The sequence below is a fragment of the Erinaceus europaeus genome, chromosome 7 (assembly GCF_950295315.1).
Source record: "Erinaceus europaeus chromosome 7, mEriEur2.1, whole genome shotgun sequence".
NCBI classification, from domain to species: Eukaryota; Metazoa; Chordata; class Mammalia; order Eulipotyphla; family Erinaceidae; genus Erinaceus; species Erinaceus europaeus.
The window spans coordinates 72,447,622-72,470,031 of record NC_080168.1 but is presented as its reverse complement, the minus strand read 5'-3'; the positions used below and the strand labels follow the sequence as shown (position 1 = coordinate 72,470,031).

Below are 22,410 nucleotides of genomic sequence, written 5' to 3'. Positions count from 1 at the left end.
GTTAAGCGCATGTGGCCCAAAGCGCAAGGACTGGTGTAAAGATCCTAGTTCGAGTCCCCATCTCCCCACCTGTAGGGGAGTTGCTTCACAGGCGGTGAAGCAGGTCTGCAGGTGTCTATGTTTCTCTCCCCCTCTCTGTCTTCCCATCCTCTCTCCACTTCTCTCTGTCCTATCCAACGATGACATCAATAACAACAATAATAACTGCAACAGTAAAACAAGGGCAACAAAAGAAAATAAATAAATGAATGTTAAAAAAAATACTTTAAGCATACCAGAGCTCTCAATGTAGCTACAGTACTGTGTGTGTGTGTGTGTGTGTGTGTGTGTGTGTGTGTGTGTGTTATGAGCTATAAGTAAAACAGAGTAAGAAATGGCTATGAAATTTGAAGTTTGTGAAAATTAACTTATAATCTTATGTAAATTGATGTCTTACTACATTTGTAGCTATTTCAAATGTGTGTAGTACCTATTTTATATTTACATCTCAAATTTTTATATAAAACAAATTGTTATTTTTTTGTTTTAGGCCAACTGGTGGGAGTGATAAGTGGACAGCAACAGCTTGTGACTGTCTTTCATTGTACCTAACTGGAGCTTTAGCAACTGTAATCTTACAGGTATGTAAAAAATCATTGATTTTTTTTTTCTTTACTTTTACTTGAGCTTTTTTTGCCACCAGGATTATCACTGGGGCTTCAGGCCTGCAGAACAAATCTACCAATCTCAGCAGTTATTTTTCCTTTTTTTTTTTTCTTCTTCCTTTTGTTTATTTTGATAGGACAGATAGAAAAGGAGAGAAACACCTGCAGCTCTGTTTCACTTCTGGTGAAAGTTCTCTCTTGCAGATGAGGATCAGGGGCTTAAACCCACGTCTTTGTGCACAGTAACATGTGCACTCAACTGGGTGCACTACCACCTGGACCTTCACTGATGTTTTTTTATTATTATTCATTTATAAAATAGTAACTAAAAAATATCAACAAGACCATAGGATAAGAGGGGTACAATTCCCAACACCAGAACTCTGTATCCCATCTCCTCCCCTGATTGCTTTCCTGTTTATCTCTCTGGGAGCATGGACCCAGGATCATTATGGGGTGCAGAAGGTGGGAGATCTGGCTTCTATAATTGCTTTTCCACTGAACATGGGTGCTGGCAGGTTGATCCATACTCCCACCCTGTTTCTATGTTTCTCTAGTGGGGCAGGGTTCCAGAGAGTTGGAGTTCCAGGGTACATTGGTATGGTTGTCTGTCTGGGGAAATCAGGTTGGCATCATGATAACATCTGTAACTTGGTGTCTGAAAAGGCATTAAGATATAAAGCAGAATAAATTGTTTAATGATCAGGAACCTAAAGTCAAGGATATAGCAGCCTCACTGATGTTATATAAAATTTCACTTATTTATTGAAAACAAAACAGCAAAATATTTAAGATTTTGTGTCATCTCTTTCATAATGTACTATAAGTGACTATATTAAGAATCAAAACATTTGGGGGTCGGGCGGTGGGCCAGTGGGTTAAGCACATGTGGCGCAAAGCGCAGGGACCAGCGTAAGGATCCCGGTTCAAGCCCCCGGCTCCCCACCTGCAGGGGAATCGCTTCACAGGCGGTGAAGCAGGTCTGCAGGTGTCTATCTTTCTCTCCCCCTCTCTGTCTTCCCTTCCTCTTTCCATTCCTCTCTGTCCTATCCAACAATGAACAACATCAACAATGGCAATAATAATAGCCACAACAAGGCTACAACAACAAGGGCAACCAAAGGGGGGAAAAAATGGCCTCCAGGAGTGGTGGATTCATGGTGTAGGCACCAAGCCCAGCAATAACCCTGGAGGAAGAAAAAAAAAAGAATCAAAACATTTCTAAATTAATATTCATGAATTAGTAACTTCCATATTGGAAAATAGAATATGCATGCCAAAATATATTCTTAAACTTTTTGATGCTCAAACTGAATACAAACTGAATTTCTAGTAAAATCATACTGTTTTTTTTCCCAGAACAATTAAAATATTACTTTCCTCTACTTTTTCTAATTTGGTGTGTCTATTATGTTAACCCATTAGAATTTTATAATTTATTCATGTTACTTTTTTCTTTTTTAATTTCTGTTTTTATTATTGGATAGAGACAGAGAAATTAAGAGAGGAGGAGGAGATAAAGAGGCCTGCAGCCCTGCTTCACCACTTACAAACTTCCCCCCGCAGGTAGAGACCAGGGTCCTTGCACACTGTAATGTGTGTGCTTAACTATGTGCCCTACCACCTGGCCCCACTTTTTTTTTTTCTGTTGTTCCTTCCATTTTTACAAATCCATATGAAATAGAATATCTGTTTTATAGTTCTTTCTTTTGCCTTGTCATGGGAAAAAAATAAACCTTGTGTAAAGTATACCCTGGTTCTATAATTAGTAATATACTTAAAAGACTAGAAAAACTTGTAACTGATAACATGCCCCTCCACCCCCATTCTGGGATGAAAAAGTTATCAGTCTGCTGAAAGTCTTTCCCACCCCTTTGCCTTTGGTAGATTTTACCTTGACAGTGAAATTTCCCTAATAAATTCCTCAAAATCAGTACCTGGGCTGTTCATCCTGTTTACTATCTTATATGTTCACATATCAAAATAATCTCATTTTATTGAGAATTGGTTTATTTTTTATTTATTTTTTACCGGAGCACTGCTCAACTTTGGCTTATGGAGGTGCAAGGAATTGAACCTGGGACTTTAGAGCCTCAGGCATGAGAATTTGTTTGTATAATCATTATGGTTTTTACCCCTGCCCTGAGAATTTATTTTTCTTGTTTAGGAAAAATGTAGAAAAGATGCATACAGAAATGTACTGCTTGAGAAAAGGTTTTGTTTTTGTGCTTTATATCTGAACTGAGCTCTTAAATTGCTACAGGAAAACAACTCAACATGGCCACTACCTGTGAAAATTTTCTGCAGAGATGAAAAAGGGGAGCGTGTTGATGTTTCTAACTATTTGATTAAAAAGGGTTTGGCTTTGAGAGAAAGGAGGTATAAACATTTTTTTTACATTAATGAGTTTTCATATTTGCCTGTATAGGTAATCTTCATATCTGTATGCTTTCAAACATAAATTATATATTGTTTGCTCTTTAAAATAAATTATAAACTAACCTGAGAAGTCAGTTTAAATTTTTTAATTAATTCAGGATTGCTAATTGCTTTATTCTAAGTCCCTCTGCTGACATTTTTGTTTTTAAATTTTCTCTTTGGCCAGTTATATTCTACACCAAAGGAAAAGAGAATTTTATAGTGGGTAATAGGAAATTCTAGAAAATCAAAGGAATAAAAATTTTCTGCATTTCTGCTAAAATTCACAGTTTTAGTATTTCCTTCCAGGATTTTTTTAATAACAGATATGCTTTTTTATTTAATTGGGATATAATAACATGAAATAAAGAAATTATAATTCAGCATGGCATATTACCACTAATACTTAATAGCAATCTTTTGGTTTTAAGGAATTTTTTTTATTGTTGTAGTTATTGTTGTTATTGATGTGGTCATTGGTTGATAGAACAGAGAGAAATGGAGAGAGGAAGGGAGACAGGGAGAGAAAGACACCTACATACCTGCTTCACCACCTGTGAAGCAACTCCCCTGCAGGTGGGGAGCTGAGGGCTCAAATCGGGATCCTTACGCAGGTCCTTGCACTTGGCACCACCTGCACTTAACCCACTGTGCTACTGCCCGGCTCCCAAGGTTTTAAGGAATTTTTATTACCCTTTTATTACTTTATAAATGTGCTAACTTGCCACATGTATATGTGCTGTCAGAAATTAGAACTGACTTCAAGGTGTCTTATTTAACAGTATCATCTAGCTAAATATGTAATACTTTATACATATTATGAGATCTCTGGGAGAGACTAGCAAGCATGTAGATATGAAATAAGTTGAAGAGTTAAGTGAAATTATATTGCTTTCTCTCATCAATTTCATTCAACTTAAAATAATTTTCTTTTTCATTTTATTCACATATATTTGAATTTTTCCCTCCAGGGTTATTGCTGGGGTTCAGTGCTGGCATTATGAATTTACTGCTCCTGGTAGACATCTTTTCCATTTTATTAGGACAGAGAGAAATTGAGAGGGTGGTGGATAGAGAGGGAGAGAAAAAGATAGATACCTGCAGACCTGCTTCGCTACTTGTGAAGCATTTCAGCTGCAGGTGGCGGGGGCTCAAACCCAGATCATTACATAGTTCCCTGCACTTAATACTATATACACTTAACAGAGTGCATCACCACCCAGCCCCCCAAAAGGTTTTTTATTTACTGTATTCTACCACCCCCAATTTTTATTTTGCTTATGTTTAGACATGCTTCTTTTTTTTTTTTTTTTGCAGGATTAATAAATTAGAGGACAGTCATTCATTATCCAAGAAGCCTCTAGAAGTCCCACTGAGAGAAGACTTAGTGGTTACTAAGGAAATTAAAATTAATTTTGAACCTGAAAAGAAAGCTGCTGATAATATCAGGGAACACAAGGTGTCTGCACTTAAAGAACAAATTCTAGAGCCAACAGCCACTGGATGCTATAAGCCACCTGTTATTCCTAATGTGAAAATATTTGAGGCAGTAGTCAGCTGCATTGGTGATGATGGAACAATATTTGTAGTGCCTAAATTATTGGGTAAGATATTTTATGTGGAATTAGTCAATAAAATCACAAGTTCTCCAAGTACTTTATTAAGATAGCATGGACTGAGCATTGTTTGCACAGTGTTGCTGTGAGTGTTAAATGAAATAACACACAAAATGTTCTTTTGTTTATTGGACAGCGACAGACAAATGAATACAGGGTGAAAGAAATACCTGCAGCACTGCTTCACCACTCGTGGAACTTTTCAGGGGAATGGGGCTTGAACCTGTGCTATTGGGCATTGTAACATATGTGCTGTACCAGGTGTTCGACCCCCTTGCCCACCCCCACAAACTGCTTTCTACAACATTTGTCACATAAAATTATTACTGAGGGGAGTTGGGCAGTAGCGCAGTGGGTTAAACACAGGTGGCGCAAAGCGCAAGGACCAGCGTAAGGATCCCGGTTTGAGCCCCTGGCTCCCCACCTGCAGGGAAACGGTGAAGCAGGTCTGCATCTATCTCTCTCCCTCTGTCTTCCCCTCCTCTCTCCATTTCTCTCTGTCCTATCCAACAATGACGACAACAGTAATAACTACAACAATAAAACAACAAGGGTAACAAAAGGGAATAAATATTTTTTAATTTTTTTAAAAAAAATTATTACTAAGGCTTTGGACTAGACTGTGGACCTAAAGTAAACTTGAGGGTGGTTTCAGGTCAATAACAGCTGGCAGTTACACAAGTTTGAAGGACTTCCAAGGGAAAAAAAAAAGAAAAAAAATTATATTTGTTTAGAATATGAAAAGTCATAACAAACTGCTGGATATTTGGTGCCCTCTGAGAATGTTCTGGTCCTTTTTGAGATCTGTGTCGAGAAGTCATGACATATTTTTTCCATTTTTCTAGGCAAAATATGTCATGACTTTGCCAACAACCCTATATGACATGGATGTGTGCAGAATATATACATATCCATGAGCAACATAGAATTTAAGTTTCGTTAGTACCATAGTAAATATTGGTGACTTTGAATTCATTGAAGTTTTCTCATTGGTTGATCTTTTAAGTTCTGTTCTTTAATCTGAAAAACTATAATCCTGGGCAATTGATATTCTAAAGTTAGTAAATATTTTTTTAAATATTTTTTATTCCCTTTTGTTGCCCTTGTGTTTTATTGTTGTAGTTATTATTGTTGTTGTTATTGTTGGATAGGTCAGAGAAATGGAGAGAGGAGGGGAAGGCAGGGGGAGAGAAAGATAGACACCTGCAGACCTGCTTCACTGCTTGTGAAGTGACTCCCCTGCAGGTGGGGAGCCAGGGACTCGAACCGAGATCCTTATGCCAGTCCTTGAGCTTTGCGCCACATGCACTTAACCCACTGTGCTACCGCCGACTCCCGTTAGTATTTTTAAAACCGCAAGCAGTAGTGCTTCATCCAGAAAGCTTTATTCAACATGTATTGGACATAGCTGAAATGACTCCGGTTACAGTGTGCCAATGTGCTTGTTTCTCACAATACTGCTACCACAGCACAGCATCATTATACCCAGCATACAGAATGATAAACTGAGCCTGATAGAGGTAGATGAAGCACCCAAAGTCACACAGAGTGGTAGTATTAGAATGAGAACTAATTCCAGAGATTGCTTTCTGTGGTGTCAGCTATGGATATACATATTTATTGAAAATTATAAGCTAATTAGCAGTAAATAACATAAGTATTTCATTGGTGAGGCCAGGAGGTGGTGCACCTGGTTAAGCACATAAATTATAGTGTACACAGACCTGGGTTCAAGCCCCTGGTCCCCACCTGGAGGGGGAAAGCTTCACAAGTGGTGAAGTAGGGCTGCAGGTACGCCTCTCTCTTATCTACCCCTCCCTTCTCAATTTCCCTTTGTTTTTATCTACTAAATAAATAAATAATTAGCTAGAATTTCAATGTCATGGGCTGGGCAGTAGCACACTCAATTAAGTGCACATAGTGCCATGTGTAGGGACCCAATTTTGAGCTCCTACTCCCTACCTGCAGGGGGGGAATGTTTCACAAGCAGTGAAGCAGGTCTGCAAGTGTCTTATCTTTCTCTTCCCCCCACCTCCCCCATCCCTCTCAATTTCTCTATTCTATCAAGTGAAATGGGGGAGGGGGAAGGCTGCTCAGAGCGGTGGATTCGTAGTATTGGCACTTCTTCTAGCGTTTGCCCAGTGTTGGCACTAATCCTCAGCATTAACTCTGGAGGCAAAAAAAAAAAAGAATTTTAATGTTTTGTTGAGAGATTTTACTGAGTTTAAGAGTCAAGTAACACATAACATCATGATTGGTCAAAAAATAAAGCAAGGTGGTGAATCTGATAGAGTGCACACAATATAGTGCACATGGTCCTGAGATCAAGCCCCCACTCCCTACCATCAAGGGGAAAAGCTTAATAAATGGTGAAGCAGTGCTGCACATACACACCTCTCCCTCTCCCTCCCCCCCCATCTCTGTCTCTCTCATTTTCTTTCTGGCTCTATCAAAAAGAGAAAGGAAAAAAGAACATAATCACTGGGAGCCATGGATTTGTTGTTCAGACATTGAGCCCATTGATAATCTTTGTGGCAAGAAATAAGTAAATAAAGCAATAAAAATAAATACTGTTGGGGGTTGGCAATAGCATAGTGGGTTAATCACACATAACACCAAGGACTGGCCAGGATCCCGGTTCAAGCCACCGGCTCCCCACCTGCAGGGGGGTCGCTTCACAGCCGGTGAAGCAGGGCTACAGGTTTCTGTCTTTCTCTCCCTCTCTGTCTCCCCCCTCCTGATTTCTCTGTCCTATCCAATAACAATAGCATCAATGGCAACAATAAGGACAACAAGAGCAACAAAGGGGGGAAAATGGCCTCCAGGAGCAATGGATTTGTAGTGCAGGCACTGAACCCCAGTAATAACCCTGGAGGCAAAAAATAAATACTACTCACTGAATTAGATTTTTATTAAGACTCTTTTATATGGGGATGACTTTAATACTTTATAATAGTATCTAAGAGATGACATTAGTGAAGGTAGATGGCTACTTAATGTTGAAAATTGGTATAAAAAGAAAGAAATTTGTTAGAGAACTCTGCCTAAAGTACTTTCTGTTTTTCAAAATTTCTTCAGAACATGAACTAATAAAAATGATGAATGAAATTCAAAGTAACTTGAAATGCCTCGGTCTTTTAGAACCTTATTTCTGGAAAAAGGGAGAAGCTTGTGTAGTAAGAGGATCAGATACTATGTGGTATCGAGGCAAGGTAATAGAAGTTGTTGGTGGCACTATCAGGGTAAGTCTAATGTACTTTTGTGACTATTTTAAAGCTAAATGCTATAATATTAAATGGTCTATTACTATCTAAATATGAAAGTTTAACTAAAACATCCTTTTTTAAATTTTTATTAGTGATTTATTAATCTTACATGATTGTAAGATAACAGAGGTACAAGTTCATGCAGTTCCCACCATCAGAGTTCCATGTCCCATCCCCTCCATTGGAAGCTTCCCTACTTTTTTTTTTTTTATATACAAAGTTACATGTCAGAAGGGGTTTAAATCCACACAATTCCCACCATCAGAGTTCTGAATCTTCAGTCTCCCCACTGCAATCCACCACAGTTCCCCTAAGGTTGTAGACAGGGGCCAACCATCATCCTTATAGCTATCTGACCACTTATACATAATTGCCCCCTTTTTCTCCTGATTCAATCCTCTCTTCCCCTCTAAGCCACTCATGACAACATAACTACCTCCATATGCCCCTCTCCTTTTCCTCCTCTCTCTGGGTGTTAATGGAGCTGGAGTTCAGAACCTTCTTATCTTTATCCTATCACTTCTCCCCCACTGGGAGTATGAATCAAGGTTGATTTGGGGGTACAGAAGGTAGGAAATATGGCTTCTGTAATTGGGAAGCTTCCCTACTCTTTTATCTCTTTCTGGGAGTATGGACCAAAATTATTTTTGGAGTGCAGAAGGTGGAAGGTCTGGTTTCTGTAATTGCTTTTCTACTGAACAGGGACATTGGCAGATCAATACCCCCAGCCTGTTTCTATCCCTAGTGGGATAGGGCTCTGGGGACCTGAGGCTTCAGGACACATTGGTGAGGTCATCTGCCCAGGAAAGTCTGGATGGCATCATACTAGCATCTGAAACTTGGTGGCTGAAAGGCAATAAGATAGAAAGCGGGACAATTTGTTTAATAAACAGGAATCCAAAAATAGGAATAGGGCAGATGTAATTAGGGGTCTTCATTTGGGAAGAAGCTAAGAAGTCTATCTTAGGTATGACCCAAGGAGCTCAGGACTTTAGTAATATTTGCCTAAGCCAGATAGTTAACATGTAGATAGACTAAAAATATTATCTTGGAAGATGGTGTCAGAGTTTAAAATAGGGCTAGAAAACTGAATTAGGGCAGAAAGTAGCTCCCAAACATGAGGAAAATATATAAATAAATATTGACTGTTTTATCCCATCGATCTGAGCTGGGTAAGACATCTTTTAATGAATTCAGTTCTGTAGGAAGTCAGTCAGGTACATTATTTATACACATTTATTTTCAAATTTTTATTTTTATTAAACTAAATCACAACATTTCTAGGTAGATATTTCACCAATGATGCTTTAGTTGTGCCACTTGGATAATTCTACAAGCACAGGTGTGCAGAGATCTCCTCAGATATGTGGTTTTGTAGTTGTTTTTTCAGCTTCGGTATCAATTAAGGAAATGATTATATGATTATTGTTGTCATGAGGTTATTTCCACATTTCTCCAAGAGAAGTGTTAGTACACATTTTACCTTTAACCAAACTGTGATCCTCCACCACAGAGTCTTAGATCCCCAAGCACCTTTTATGGCTTCTTCCTTCTCCCTTCTGAGTCTGGATCTGCTGCAGTAGACCACAGTTCATCAAGGTCTCAACCTATATTTGTCCTTTCCTTTCTGTTTATTTCACTCAGCATGATTCTCTCCAGTTCCATCCATGTAGCAAAAAAGTGACTAAGGAAAATTTTGTGTTCTTTGGATAGATTATACCAAAGAAAGGATAGCCAGATTGTATGTTTGGTCCATTTTTAATATTTTGAGGAATCTCCATACTGTTTTCCATAGTGGCTGGACCATTTACATTCCTACCAATAGTATAACAGCATTCCTTTTTCACCACATCCTCACCAGTGCTTGTTTCTGGCCTTTTTAATATATGACATTCACAGATTATCTCATGGTTGTCTTGATTTGTGTTTCTCTGATAATCTGTGACTTTGAGCATATTTTTTTCATATGCCTACTGACCATATGGATATCTTTTTTAGAGAAGAATCTGCTCAGATTCTTTCCCCATTTTTAGTGGGGTTGTTTGTGTTTTTTGTTGTAGCTATTGCTACTGCTGAGTTCTATGACATTCTTAAATCCCTTAGTCTTTAATGCTGAGTTCTCTGACATTCTTAAGTCTCTTGGTCTTAATGCTAAATTTTAATTGTGAATTTTATTTGTATTGTTTAGGTACAATATTTAGATCATGGATTCACTGAAAAGATCCCACAGTGTCATCTCTATCCTACTTTGTTATATCCTGATAAACCCCAATTTTGTATTCCTTGTCAACTCTATAATACTATACCTGTGAGTAAACTAATTTCTTTTTTTATCTTTTTTACTTAAAAAAATTATATGACTACAATTTAATAGCAGTGTACATAGACACCATTCCCACCACCAAAAGACTGTGTCACCTCCCACCCACCCACCCCCACCCCTACCCCCCGCCACCCCGGGAAGCTGAATTAGTAAACTAATTTCTAAAATGATTTTTAATACTATATTTAGTAACAATAATTTTCTAGGAATTATAATGTAAAGTAAGATCACTTTCAATTGCAAAAAAATAATAGAATACCTATAAATAAGTTTAATAGGACAACCACAGAAATTTTCTGAAGAAAACTATAGATATAAAAATGTGAATAAATGACATATGTAAATAGATGCAGAGGGTAAGATTATAAACATTTAGTTATTTTATCAAAATACCAATAAGCTTGAAACTGGAAATTAGATAAAATTAGATATTTGTGACTGAGTAGCAAATTAAACTGAAGTGTATTTGTCTCTATGAACAGTAAACTTTTCTATCTCACGCAGTTTTAGTGGTGCAGAGATTAGGAGCAGGTTATATAGGTTGTTTGGCCTCAGCATCCCTTGTGATACTGAAGTCAAGATGTTCCCTACAGTTACAGACACAGAAAATATTGGTCGTGATTGAGGGCACCCTGCAGTAGCTTGTTCACAAGGCTCTCACAAGAAACTCAAGCTCCTAATAGACTTTTAAAGACAGTATTACTCCCTGCCCCCTGGAAGTGTTTAACACATAACACCATATAATCATAGCTCCGTAACTGTAGGCATATATAATCTTTCATTGGCATTTCTTCTGTTTTGAAAAGTTTTGTGGTGCTTTTAAAGTCAGTTTATGTTTATAAAGCATAAAGTGCTTTATTCTCAAGGACATTTTCACATATTCTCTGAAAGCCTTTAAAAAAAAAAAAAAACTACTCTCTAGTGTTCTTTATGACTGCTTTTATGTATCCTGCTCCTTTTTTTGTGAAAGTATGAAAAAATGTGAGTTTATTTTCCCTAAATAGGTTGGGAATGCCTGGCAACCAGATGCAGTAGAACTCCTGCAAGAGCTGCTTTCAAAGAGAGAAGTGGAAATTCACATAGTGGTAATTCAAATCATTTATCATATTAGTTACAGTACAGGTAATATAATTTGAAGACTGGTTTTTATGATGAACAGTGCTCTTGTTATTGCCACTAGGCTTATTGCTGGGGCTTTGTGCCTATACAATTTCACCACTCATTTTTTCCCTTTTTTTTTTTAAACTGAGAGAGGGAGAAAGACAGAGACAGACACACTACATCATTATTCCAATGCTCATAAAGCTTCCCCATACAGGTGCTCCCATATGGTGAACTGAGCTCACACTTGAGTTCTCATGCCTAGTAGAATGTATACTCTGCTGGTCAAGCTATCTCCTGGCCCCTGTTGAGTTGTGTTCTTATGTGAATGCAAATTAAGAATTAACACTAAAAAGTTACTGCTTCAGTTCCTAAGTTTGTTTTAAATAAATCTGCATTTGAGCAAACGTCTGAGAATGTTTATAAGTCAGTATTTGGGGAAATGTTTATAACAGCAAGGAGAAGTATTTTAAAAAATCAGGAGTGTTTATAGACAGAAGTTGAGAAATAATAACAGAAGGAGAAACACAAAAGCAGAACTTGGACTGGGTTTGGTGTACTGCACCAAAGTAAAGGGCTGGGTGGGGGGCTTTTCATTTCCTGGCACATGATGGTGGAGGAAGATCTAGGTGGGGAAGTTTGAGTGTTTTACAGAAAACAGATATTTTATACCTATATCAATAACTGTATTACTGAAAGCCGTTGAATTTTTTTAAAAAAATCAGGATTGTTAGAAGAATAGTATTCTAGTGAGTACACAGTTCTGAGCTTCTGAAAAAAAATGACATCCTAAAATCAGTTGACACACTTAATATATAATTTGGAGTACTACCAAAGAAATGTTTAACCCAGAATTTAACTGGACTAGACTACCAACAGTACTATTATAAAATGGTAAACAAGTAAAAAAAAATCAGAGTGCTCATAAATCTGTGCCATAGCTTTCAGGATGGTTCTCTGTTTATGGCACTATGTCAGTTCAGGTGATCAAGACCTTGTCTAGATAGTGAAACAGACACAGGACATAATCCAAAAAAAACTCCCTGCATAGCAACATGCTGAGAGCTAAGTGAAGGGCAAAAGGAGTTAAGTATAATAGAAATTTAGAGATAGGAGGTTGCCTTTAAATAAAAGGTAGAAAAATTCTCATCTAAGAAACTTAGGCAGAGAGACAAAATGGGTGTTGCATGTTTTAAGAAATAGTGTGAGTTTTTGGATAGAATAACAAATTTGTAAGAAGTGATGAGTGGGATTTAGAATAGGATGAGATAAGCCAGTTAGGCCCCATTGTGGGCTTCTGAGCACTTGAGGTAGTAAGATTTATCTGCAGTTATATCTAAGGATTCAAGTGGAAAGATAAAAAAAAAACTATAGGGATTATTCCTGTCTGGAAAGTATTATGATAGGGTAATAAAGACCTAAAGTGAACCACAAGGTAACCTAAGTGAGAAAATAGAGAAACTTTCAGAGCACATTTGGTTATTCATTGCCTCTGAACAAATGTGGCGATAAGATTGGGAGCAAAGATAGCGCTTTTAAAAATTTTTTTTTAATATTTATTTATTCCCTTTTGTTGCCCTTGTTTTATTGTTGTAGTTGTTGTTGGATAGGACAGAGAGAAATGGAGAGAGGAGGGGAAGACGGGGAGAGAGACACCTGCAAAACTGCTCTGCCACTTGTGAAGCAACTCCCCTGCAGGTGGGGAGCTGGGGCCTCGAACCAGGATCCTTAAGGTGGTCCTTGCGCTTTGCACCATGTTAACCCGCTGCGCTACCGCCCGACTCCCAAAGATAGCTTTCTTTACTATGTAGCTTAACGTAGAACATTCTGTAGCATATATGCCAAAGGCTGCTCAATTTCTTAGAAATCATGAAAGTGCATGCTCTGCAGCCCTTAGCACGAGACAAAGCCTTCCCAGACTTGCTTCTCTGTCCATCACCCTTATGAAAACACCGCTCACTCTCAACAGCTGGTCTGTGTCATGGCCTGAAGGACTGAATGATCAGAAATGCCTTACTTCCATTTTATTGGTGGAAAACACAATGAAACCCATAAAATATAAGGTATATTAGATCTAGGAAGGAAGTTAAAGCAGACTGGGCAGGGAAAGAAGTTATTTATATAAGGTGGTCAGGGAAGACATCAGTGCACAAATGAGATTTGAGTGATGACTGAAATGATAAGGGAACAAAGTGCAGATATCAAGAGCACAGTGCAAAGGATACCAAGACAAGAACATGTAGGAATGCTTAAGAAATAGCAAAGAGGCCACTGACTGGTGCAGGAGTTGCAAAGCAAAAAGTAGTTGGAAATGGAAAAAAAACTTGTGAACAAATCAGCTGTTCAACTGACCATGTGACCTTTTGAGAGTTTGAGCAAAGGTGAAGCATGAGCTAACCATATATTCTGGTATTTTCATTCTGCCTGATGCACTAATGATATACTATATGGTAGGAAAAGATACTAGCAGGGAGTTCTTGAAAGCAGTAGAAACATGAGTTTTGACTAAGATAAGACTAAATGGAAATGAACAGAAATTTTCAGTTTACATGTGCAGTACTTAAAAATTCTAAAGGAACTTAGTAACTTCAAAGCAGTTACTCATAGCTCCATTGAGACTATTAATTTTGGGGCCAGGTGGTAGTGGTGCACCTGGTTAAGAGCACACATTACAGTATGCAAGGATACAGGTTCAAGCCCTTGGTCACCACCTACAGAGGGAAAGCAAATGGTGAAGCAATGCTGCAGTTGTCTTTCTGTCTCTGTCTCTCTCCCACATTACCTTCCTCCTCCTCTCAGTTTCTCTCTATATATATCCAATAACAAATAAATAAAAACATTTTTAAAAAGACTTACTTCTTCTAATTTCTCTCATCTTAAGTTATCTTGTAACTGAAACTTCATTGCTCCCAGCCAACTTTTTCAGATAGAAAAAAGACAGAGGGAAAGACTCCACAGCCCCAAAACTGTGGGGATGGGCTTAAATCTGGGTTGTATAGGTGGCAAGTGAGCTATATTTTTATCCACTGCACCACCTACTAGACAAGCAAGCTATATTTTTAAGTTTTAACTGTAGTTATTTTTAGAAAAATACATAGTAATTATAGAGAACAAGAGGATCATTTCTGGCACCTGCAAACTGGGGACCTCATGCTTGAGAGTTCAACACTTTACTCACTGTATCAACTCCCAGCTCTCAACTGTATCTCTTTACTGTGAAGCATAGATTTTCTTTGACCTTCTGTTTAGTATCAATTATTAATGTTCTACAGATGACATATAGTCAGTTGTAAAATGAATTATTTTCTAGTAAATAGCTAGAAAATTATACCTTAGATGTGTATGTCTACATATATTTACATAAACTGCATAGCAGCAGTAGAAGTACATCTCATAAACTGCCAAAACACCAAAAGAAAGCTTATGAAGTGGTCCTGGAGGTGGCACAGTGGATAAAGCATTGGACTCTCAAGCATGAGGTCCTGAGTTTTATCCCCAGCAGCACATGTACCAGAGTGATGTCTGGTTCTTTCGCTCTCTCCTCCTTTCTCATTAATTAATAAAATATTTTTTAAGAGAAAGAAAGAAAGCTTATGAAATTATGGTCTTGTCAAACTATTTGGCTTATTTTTATAGTAATAATCTTCTTTAATCTTAAATAGGAATTACCTAAAAATCCATGGGGAAAATTATCTATTCATCTCTATTTTGATGGAATGTCACTTTCTTATTTTATGGCACACCACAAATATTGTGCTTTTGAACAGTCTGAGGAGATACTGAAAGAAGTAAGTGAACTATTTTTTATATAAATCTAAACCAAAGACTTAAATTGGGCCAAGGAAATAGCATAGTAGTTATGCAAAAGGTTTTCATGCCTGAGGCACCAAACTCCCAGATTCATTATCCAGCACCACCATAAGCCAAAGCTGAGCTGTGCTCTGGTAAGTAAATAAATAAGGAGGGAGGGAAGGAGAGAAATGAAAATAAAGGGAGAAAAAAAGAGGAGGGAAAGGAAGAATAAAATATAGATTTGCTGCTACACAACATCTCTTCCCAAGTAAAATGGGTTTTTTCCTTATATTTTTATAACATTTTTGCACTTGATCTTATTACAGGAAACTGTGTCAGATTTTTTTCAACTTAACTTTAATAAGTAAGCCATTCCAGTTACTTGGTGCTTGATTTTAATACTTTAAAAATCTATAATTTCACCACTCATTTTTTCCCTTTTTTTTTTTAAACTGAGAGAGGGAGAAAGACAGAGACAGACACACTACATCATTATTCCAATGCTCATAAAGCTTCCCCATACAGGTGCTCCCATATGGTGAACTGAGCTCACACTTGAGTTCTCATGCCTAGTAGAATGTATACTCTGCTGGTCAAGCTATCTCCTGGCCCCTGTTGAGTTGTGTTCTTATGTGAATGCAAATTAAGAATTAACACTAAAAAGTTACTGCTTCAGTTCCTAAGTTTGTTTTAAATAAATCTGCATTTGAGCAAACGTCTGAGAATGTTTATAAGTCAGTATTTGGGGAAATGTTTATAACAGCAAGGAGAAGTATTTTAAAAAATCAGGAGTGTTTATAGACAGAAGTTGAGAAATAATAACAGAAGGAGAAACACAAAAGCAGAACTTGGACTGGGTTTGGTGTACTGCACCAAAGTAAAGGGCTGGGTGGGGGGCTTTTCATTTCCTGGCACATGATGGTGGAGGAAGATCTAGGTGGGGAAGTTTGAGTGTTTTACAGAAAACAGATATTTTATACCTATATCAATAACTGTATTACTGAAAGCCGTTGAATTTTTAAATTTTAAAAAAAAATCAGGATTGTTAGAAGAATAGTATTCTAGTGAGTACACAGTTCTGAGCTTCTGAAAAAAAATGACATCCTAAAATCACTGGGGCTCTTTACCTGCACTATGAATCCACTGCTCCTAGAGGCTATTTTTCTCATTTTTTCCTCATTTTTGTTGCCATTGTTGTATTGCTGTTATTATGGTTGTTGTTATTGCTGCTGGATAGGACAGAGAGAAATCGAGAGAGCAGGGGAAGATGGAGGGAGAGAAAGATACCTGCAGACCTGCTTCATCACCTGTGAAGCAACCCCCCTACAGGTGGGGAACCCGGAGCTTGAACCTTCATGCCATGTGTGCTTAACCCACTGCACTACCACCCAGCTCCCAAGATATATTTATTTCTAAACTTTAGAGTACACTTGTTAGTTTTGAATATTTGTTTCAGTAATAATACACAACCAAACACTGAGGGTTCAATTAATTCTAGAGACTACTCTCTCAAATAGAACCATGATATTTTATACATATATCTTCACTGCCAGTATTTTTCTGTTGAGCAGAGGTATGTGTATGTGCAAACACATCTCTGTGTTTGTGTAAAAGATGTTCCAACATTGAACTGGCTTTATAGAAGTTACTTAGTCTTACTCTTCTATTTGTACTATTTGATGTGAATATTTAAAGGAAAAGTAAATCTCTCTCTTCAGTTATACTAATTGGCATTTACAAATATTTGGCATAAGTTTGTGGACTCTAATCATTCTACTGTTAGATTACAGGAGGCTAGCCAGTGACACACCAGATAAAGAAATGTTGCACATGTCCCCCACTCTATCTTCCCCTCCTCTCTATTTCTCTCTGTCCTATCAAATAATTTTAAAAAATAGATATTAAGATTACTTGGAACATTGGAGTCGGGCAGTAGTGCAGCAGGTTAAGCTCACATGGTGCAAAGCGCAAGGAACCAGCATAAGGATCCCAGTTCGAGCCCCTGGCTCCCCACCTGCCGGAGAGTCACTTCACAGGTGGTGAAGCAGGTCTGCAGGTGTCTTAATCTTTCTCTCCCCCTCTCTGTCTTCCCTTCCTCTCTCCATTTCTCTCTGTCCTATCCAACAACGACAACATCAACAACAATAAACAAGGGCAACAAAAAGGGAAAATAAATAATTTTTTAAAAAAATTATAAAAAACAAGGGCAACAAAAGGGAATAAATAAATATTTTTTTTAATTTAAGGGCCAGGCAGTGGCGTACCTGGTTAAGTGCATACATTACAGTTCACAAGGTCCCAGGTTCAAGCCCCTGGTCCCCGCCTGTAGGGGGAAAGCTTCACAAATGGTGAAGTAGGGCTGCAGGTATTTCTCTGTCTTCCTCTCCCTCTCTATCTCCCCAACTCCTCTCAATTTCTCTCTACCTCTATCCAATAATAAATAATTTTTTAAATTTTTTTAAAAAATTATTTTTAAAAAATATTACTTGGAACATTAAAGAATATGCAGTTAGTTTATTTGGATATGATATATAAATGTGCTTTAAAATAATATTATATATGTAAAGAAGATTTTATTAATAACACTATTATTTCAGAAGCCAACACATTACAATACAAAGTATGAGGAAGAAATGTGGGAAATAAAGTTTGAGGTAAGTCCATCCAAATAATTTGAAAACTTCAGTTCATCAATACAAAGGATCTGGTGCAAGATCTGGGAGTAACAGTCACTTCCCATTCTCCCCATCCTCACTTTCTGGGTTGTCTTTATGTTTTTTCTTATTTGGGAAATTTCATATAGGTGGAATATATGATCCTTGGAGACTGACTTCTTTCACTCAGAACAATGTTTCCAAGATTTATTCATATTGTTATATATATATTTTCTATTTCTGAATAATATTCCACATTTTGTTTATTTTTCATCTGTTGATGAAGGCTTATATTGTTTATACCTTTTGAAATTTTTTATTATAGTTTCTATGAATATTTATGTACAAGTTTTTATACAGATATCAGTCCTTTTCATGAGTATCAACCTAGAAACAGAATTGCTGGGTCATAAAGTGACTCTATTCACCATTTTAAGGAACTATAATACTGTTTTCCAAAGTGCAACATCATTTTACTTTTGTATTAGAAATAAACAAGGTTTCTGTTTTCTCCATATTTTCACCAACATACTTTGACTTTTTCCTAGCCACCTTAGGATAGCAATGAAGTGATAGCTCACTGTGGTTTTGTTTGTCTTTTTCTGGTGTCTGACAGTGATTAACATCTTCTCGTGTACTATTTGGGTATTTTGTCTTGTCTTATTTTATTTTATTTTGGATTTTTTTTTTTTTTTACCAGAGCACTGCTCAACTCTGGTTTGTGGTGGTGTGAGGGATTGAACCTAGAACTTTGGAGCCTCAGGCATGAGAGTCTCTGCATAAGTATTATGTTACCTACCCCCGCCTTTGTATGCTATTTGGACACATAGATTTTTATTTTGGAGAAATCTCTGTTCAAATCTTTTACACAGGATTTGACACCAAAAGCAAAGACAAAAAAAAAAATCATATTAAACAAGTTGGACTACATTAAACAAAGTTTCTTTATATAGCAAAGGAAACCATCAACAAAATGGAAAGGTACCTTACAGAATATAAGACAACACTTGTAGATCATACATATGGTAAGGGGTTAATAAAACAAAAAGCTCGGGAGTCGGGCAGTGGGTTAAGTGCATATGGTGCAAAGTGCAAGGACTGGCCTAAGGATCCCAGTTTGAGCCCCTGGCTCCCCACCTGCAGGGATGTCACTTTACAAGTGGTGAAGCAGGTCTGTAGGTGTCTATCTTTCCCTCCCCTTCTCTTCCCTCCTCTCTCCATTTGTCTCTGTCCTGTCTTACAACGACATCAATAACTACAACAACAATAAAAAACAAGGACAACAAAGGGAAAAATAAAATAAATATAAAAAATAATAAACAAAAAGATCAGGGGCCAGGTGGTGCCACACCTTGGTTGAGCACTCATGTTATAATGCACAAGGACTAGGTTTGAGCCCCCAGCTCCCCACCTGCATGGGGGTCACTTCACAAGCAGTAATGCAGCTCTGTAGGTGTCTATCTTTCTCTCACCCTCTCTGTCTTTCCCTCCTCTCTCCATTTCTCTCTGTTCTATCCAACAACATCAATAACAACAACAATAATCACAACAACGATAAAACAACAAGAGTAACAAAATGAGAAAAATAGCCTCCAGGAGCAGTAGATTCGTGGTACAGGCACCTAGCCCCAGCAATAACCCTGGAGGCAAAGAAAAAAAAGGTCATCAGATAACAGCATTGGTGAGGATGTAGAGAAAGTGGAATACTTGTACACTGTTGGTAGGAATGTAAATTGGATCCGTAACTATGCAAAAACAGTATGATGTTTCCTAAAAAAAACAAAAATATAACTACTATATAACCCAGCAGTTCTACTTCTGGTTATTTTACCCAAAGACAATGAAAGTAGTATATTTGTTTATTATGAGGGGAATGAGAATGGAGAAAGGACCAGATTATCTTATACCAGCTCTGGTATAAGGTGGTGCCAAGGTTGAACCTGCGACCGCTAGGGTCTCAAGCATGCCAGATTATGCTCTGATAGGGTGAGCTCTCTCTCCAGCCCCAAAAGCAATATCTTGAATAAATATCTTGGAGTCGGGAGAGAGTGGCGTAATGGTTATGCAGAAATTCATGCCTGAGACTCCAAAGTCCTAGGTTCAGTCCCCCCATGCCACCATAAGCCAGAGTTGAGCAGTGCTCTGGGGAAAAAAGAAGAAAATATAATAATCTGTTCCTGTTTGCATAGTAACATTATTTTCCAACACCCAAGACATGGAAGCAACCAAAATCCCCCTTAATGGATGAGCAGATTTAAGACTGATGTGTGTACATACTACACCTATGAATTTGTGTTGTATACAGAATGAGTCATTAAAAGGAAGTCCTGCCAGGGACAGGTAATGGTGCACCCAGTTGAGCACACGCATTACCATGCACAAGGACCAGTGTTCAAACCCCCAATCACTATCTGCAAAGGAGGAGCTTCAGGAATGGTAAAGCAGTGCTACTGGTGTCTTGCTTCCCCTCTCAAGTTCTGTCTATATCCAATAAATAAGTAAAACAAATTTTAAAGGGAATACTTCCATTTCTGACAACATGGGTACTCTTTAAAGACATTATGTTAGTGAAATAAGTCAGAAATAAAAACATCAAACTAGGAGTCAGGTGGTAGCGCAGCGGGTTAAATACACATGGCGCAAAGCACAAGAACCGGCATAAGGATCCCAGTTCAAGCCCCTGGCTCCCCACCTGCAGGGGAGTCGCTTCACAAGCGGTGAAGCAGGTCTGCAGGTGTCTTATCTTTCTCTCCTCCTCTCTGTCTTCCCCTCCTCTTTCCATTTCTCTCTGTTATCTAACAACAACATCAATAACAACAACAATTTTAAAAAGGGCAACAAAAGGGAATAAATAGATATTTAAAAAAGAAAACACCAAACACACTTAGAAATAGAATCTATGAAAAGCTGAATTTACACAGAGAACAAATAGATGGTTACCAGAGTGGAGGTAGGTAAAGAGGTTCAGGGGCACAGGCTTTCAGTTATTTTTGTCATAAATGCTTTTTATTATTAAGCACCTATTTTAGAAATAATGAAGTTATGCTATAAAATATGAAAGGGTAACATGTCCTGTACCGAAAATATCCCAGTCCCACTAGGCAGTGGCAATACTATAAACTGTTGAATCATCCAATTTCATAGTTTTTGTGTGCACAGGTATGTATTCATAAATATACATTCTTGGGCAGGGGTAGGTAGCATAATGGTTATGCAAACAGACTGTCATGCCTGAGGCTTCGAAGTCCCAGGTTCAATCCCCTGCACCACCATAAACCAGAACTGATCAGTGCTCTGGTAAAAATAAAATAAAATAAATCCAAAAGTCATCATAAATATACATTCTTGTGGTTGGTTGTTTTGTTTAACCAGTACTATTAAATTAATGGGGGAGAGGCAAAAAATTACTAAAGATCTTTGGTCCACTCATCACATTGGCCCTATTACAAAACATACAAGTCATTTTGTGGTTTTCAGGATCTTAAGATTGCTTGCTTTCTACAAATTGAAAGTAAATTGGTGAAAGGGAGGGAAAAGAAAAAAAAATGGCATTGTAATAAATTTAGGAAATGATAATGTAAGGTTTCTATAGTATCTATTCTGAAATGTGAATTTATTATGCTGTTTTAGGAATTGCTTTTGTCTGAAACAGAGACTCCCATTTTACCACCATATGTGTCTTCATCTCTGCCTCCCCCAGAAGAACTCTATGCCATTCAAGTAAAGCATGTTGTCTCACCTAATGAAGTATGTAATCCTACGACTTGGTGGTTAAAGTATAGCAAGTAGTCTTGGTCTTAGACTCTAGGCTTGACTCTTCATAGTTCCATTTTTCTGATTTTTAAGCAGTTGAAAGTTGATGACCTCTGACTAACTCACTCTTTAATTTCCTCTCAGACATTTCTTTATACCTAATAAGGCAAATGTGTCTTAAGCCATTTTGTATTGTTTAGCTCAGTGTACAGTAAATTAATTTTAAGCTGGAGCTATTTCCACCTATGAAATTTTAACTATCTTTCTTTTTTTTTTAATTGTCACCAGGGTTATTTCTGGGCCCAGCACAATGGCCACCACTCTAGGTGGCCATGTTTTCCTTTTATTTGATAGGAGAGTTGAAAAGGAAGCAGGAGATAAAGAGGTAGGGCAAGGTGGAGAAGCACAGAGACACCAGCAGCACTGCTACACTGTTTATGAGACACTCCCCTCCCCCCCCGCCAGTGGGGATGGGGGGGCTCAAATGTAGGTACTTGTGCATGGTAATGTGTGCATGCAACAGCGTAGGCCACTGCTCAGCCCCTAAGTCTTAACGTCTCACTGCCTTATCTAGATGTACTACATGTACTTTACCAGCTCTGTTTTTCTAGAGCACATATCTCCTTCTAGCACACAAAAACAACTTCTTGATATTTTTGTCTGGTTGTCTCCACTAAAATGTAACTCCATGAGTATTGCTGTTGTATTTCCAAGACCCAGATTAGTGCTTCATAGATGCTCAGTAAATGTGAATTGAGTGAATAAGTGCACTGAAACTATCCTTGATGTTTTTTTGTTTGTTTGTTTGTTTGTTTGTTTACCTCCAGGGTTATCACTGGGGCT

General features: G+C 37.8%; 1 protein-coding gene across 2 annotated transcripts in view; it reads left to right on the top strand.

Moving 5' to 3' along the window:
- Positions 1-22,410, top strand: part of RNF17 (ring finger protein 17) — a 127,583-nt gene that overhangs the window by 96,874 nt on the left and 8,299 nt on the right. For both annotated transcript variants that reach the window (XM_007528942.2, XM_060194751.1), the window contains 9 exons: positions 530-620; positions 2,908-3,023; positions 4,380-4,666; positions 7,757-7,920; positions 10,133-10,252; positions 11,272-11,352; positions 15,031-15,156; positions 17,758-17,814; positions 21,445-21,561. In XM_007528942.2, the coding sequence (XP_007529004.2) occupies positions 530-620; positions 2,908-3,023; positions 4,380-4,666; positions 7,757-7,920; positions 10,133-10,252; positions 11,272-11,352; positions 15,031-15,156; positions 17,758-17,814; positions 21,445-21,561 (1,159 nt within the window). The remainder of the gene's footprint in view (positions 1-529; positions 621-2,907; positions 3,024-4,379; positions 4,667-7,756; positions 7,921-10,132; positions 10,253-11,271; positions 11,353-15,030; positions 15,157-17,757; positions 17,815-21,444; positions 21,562-22,410) is intronic.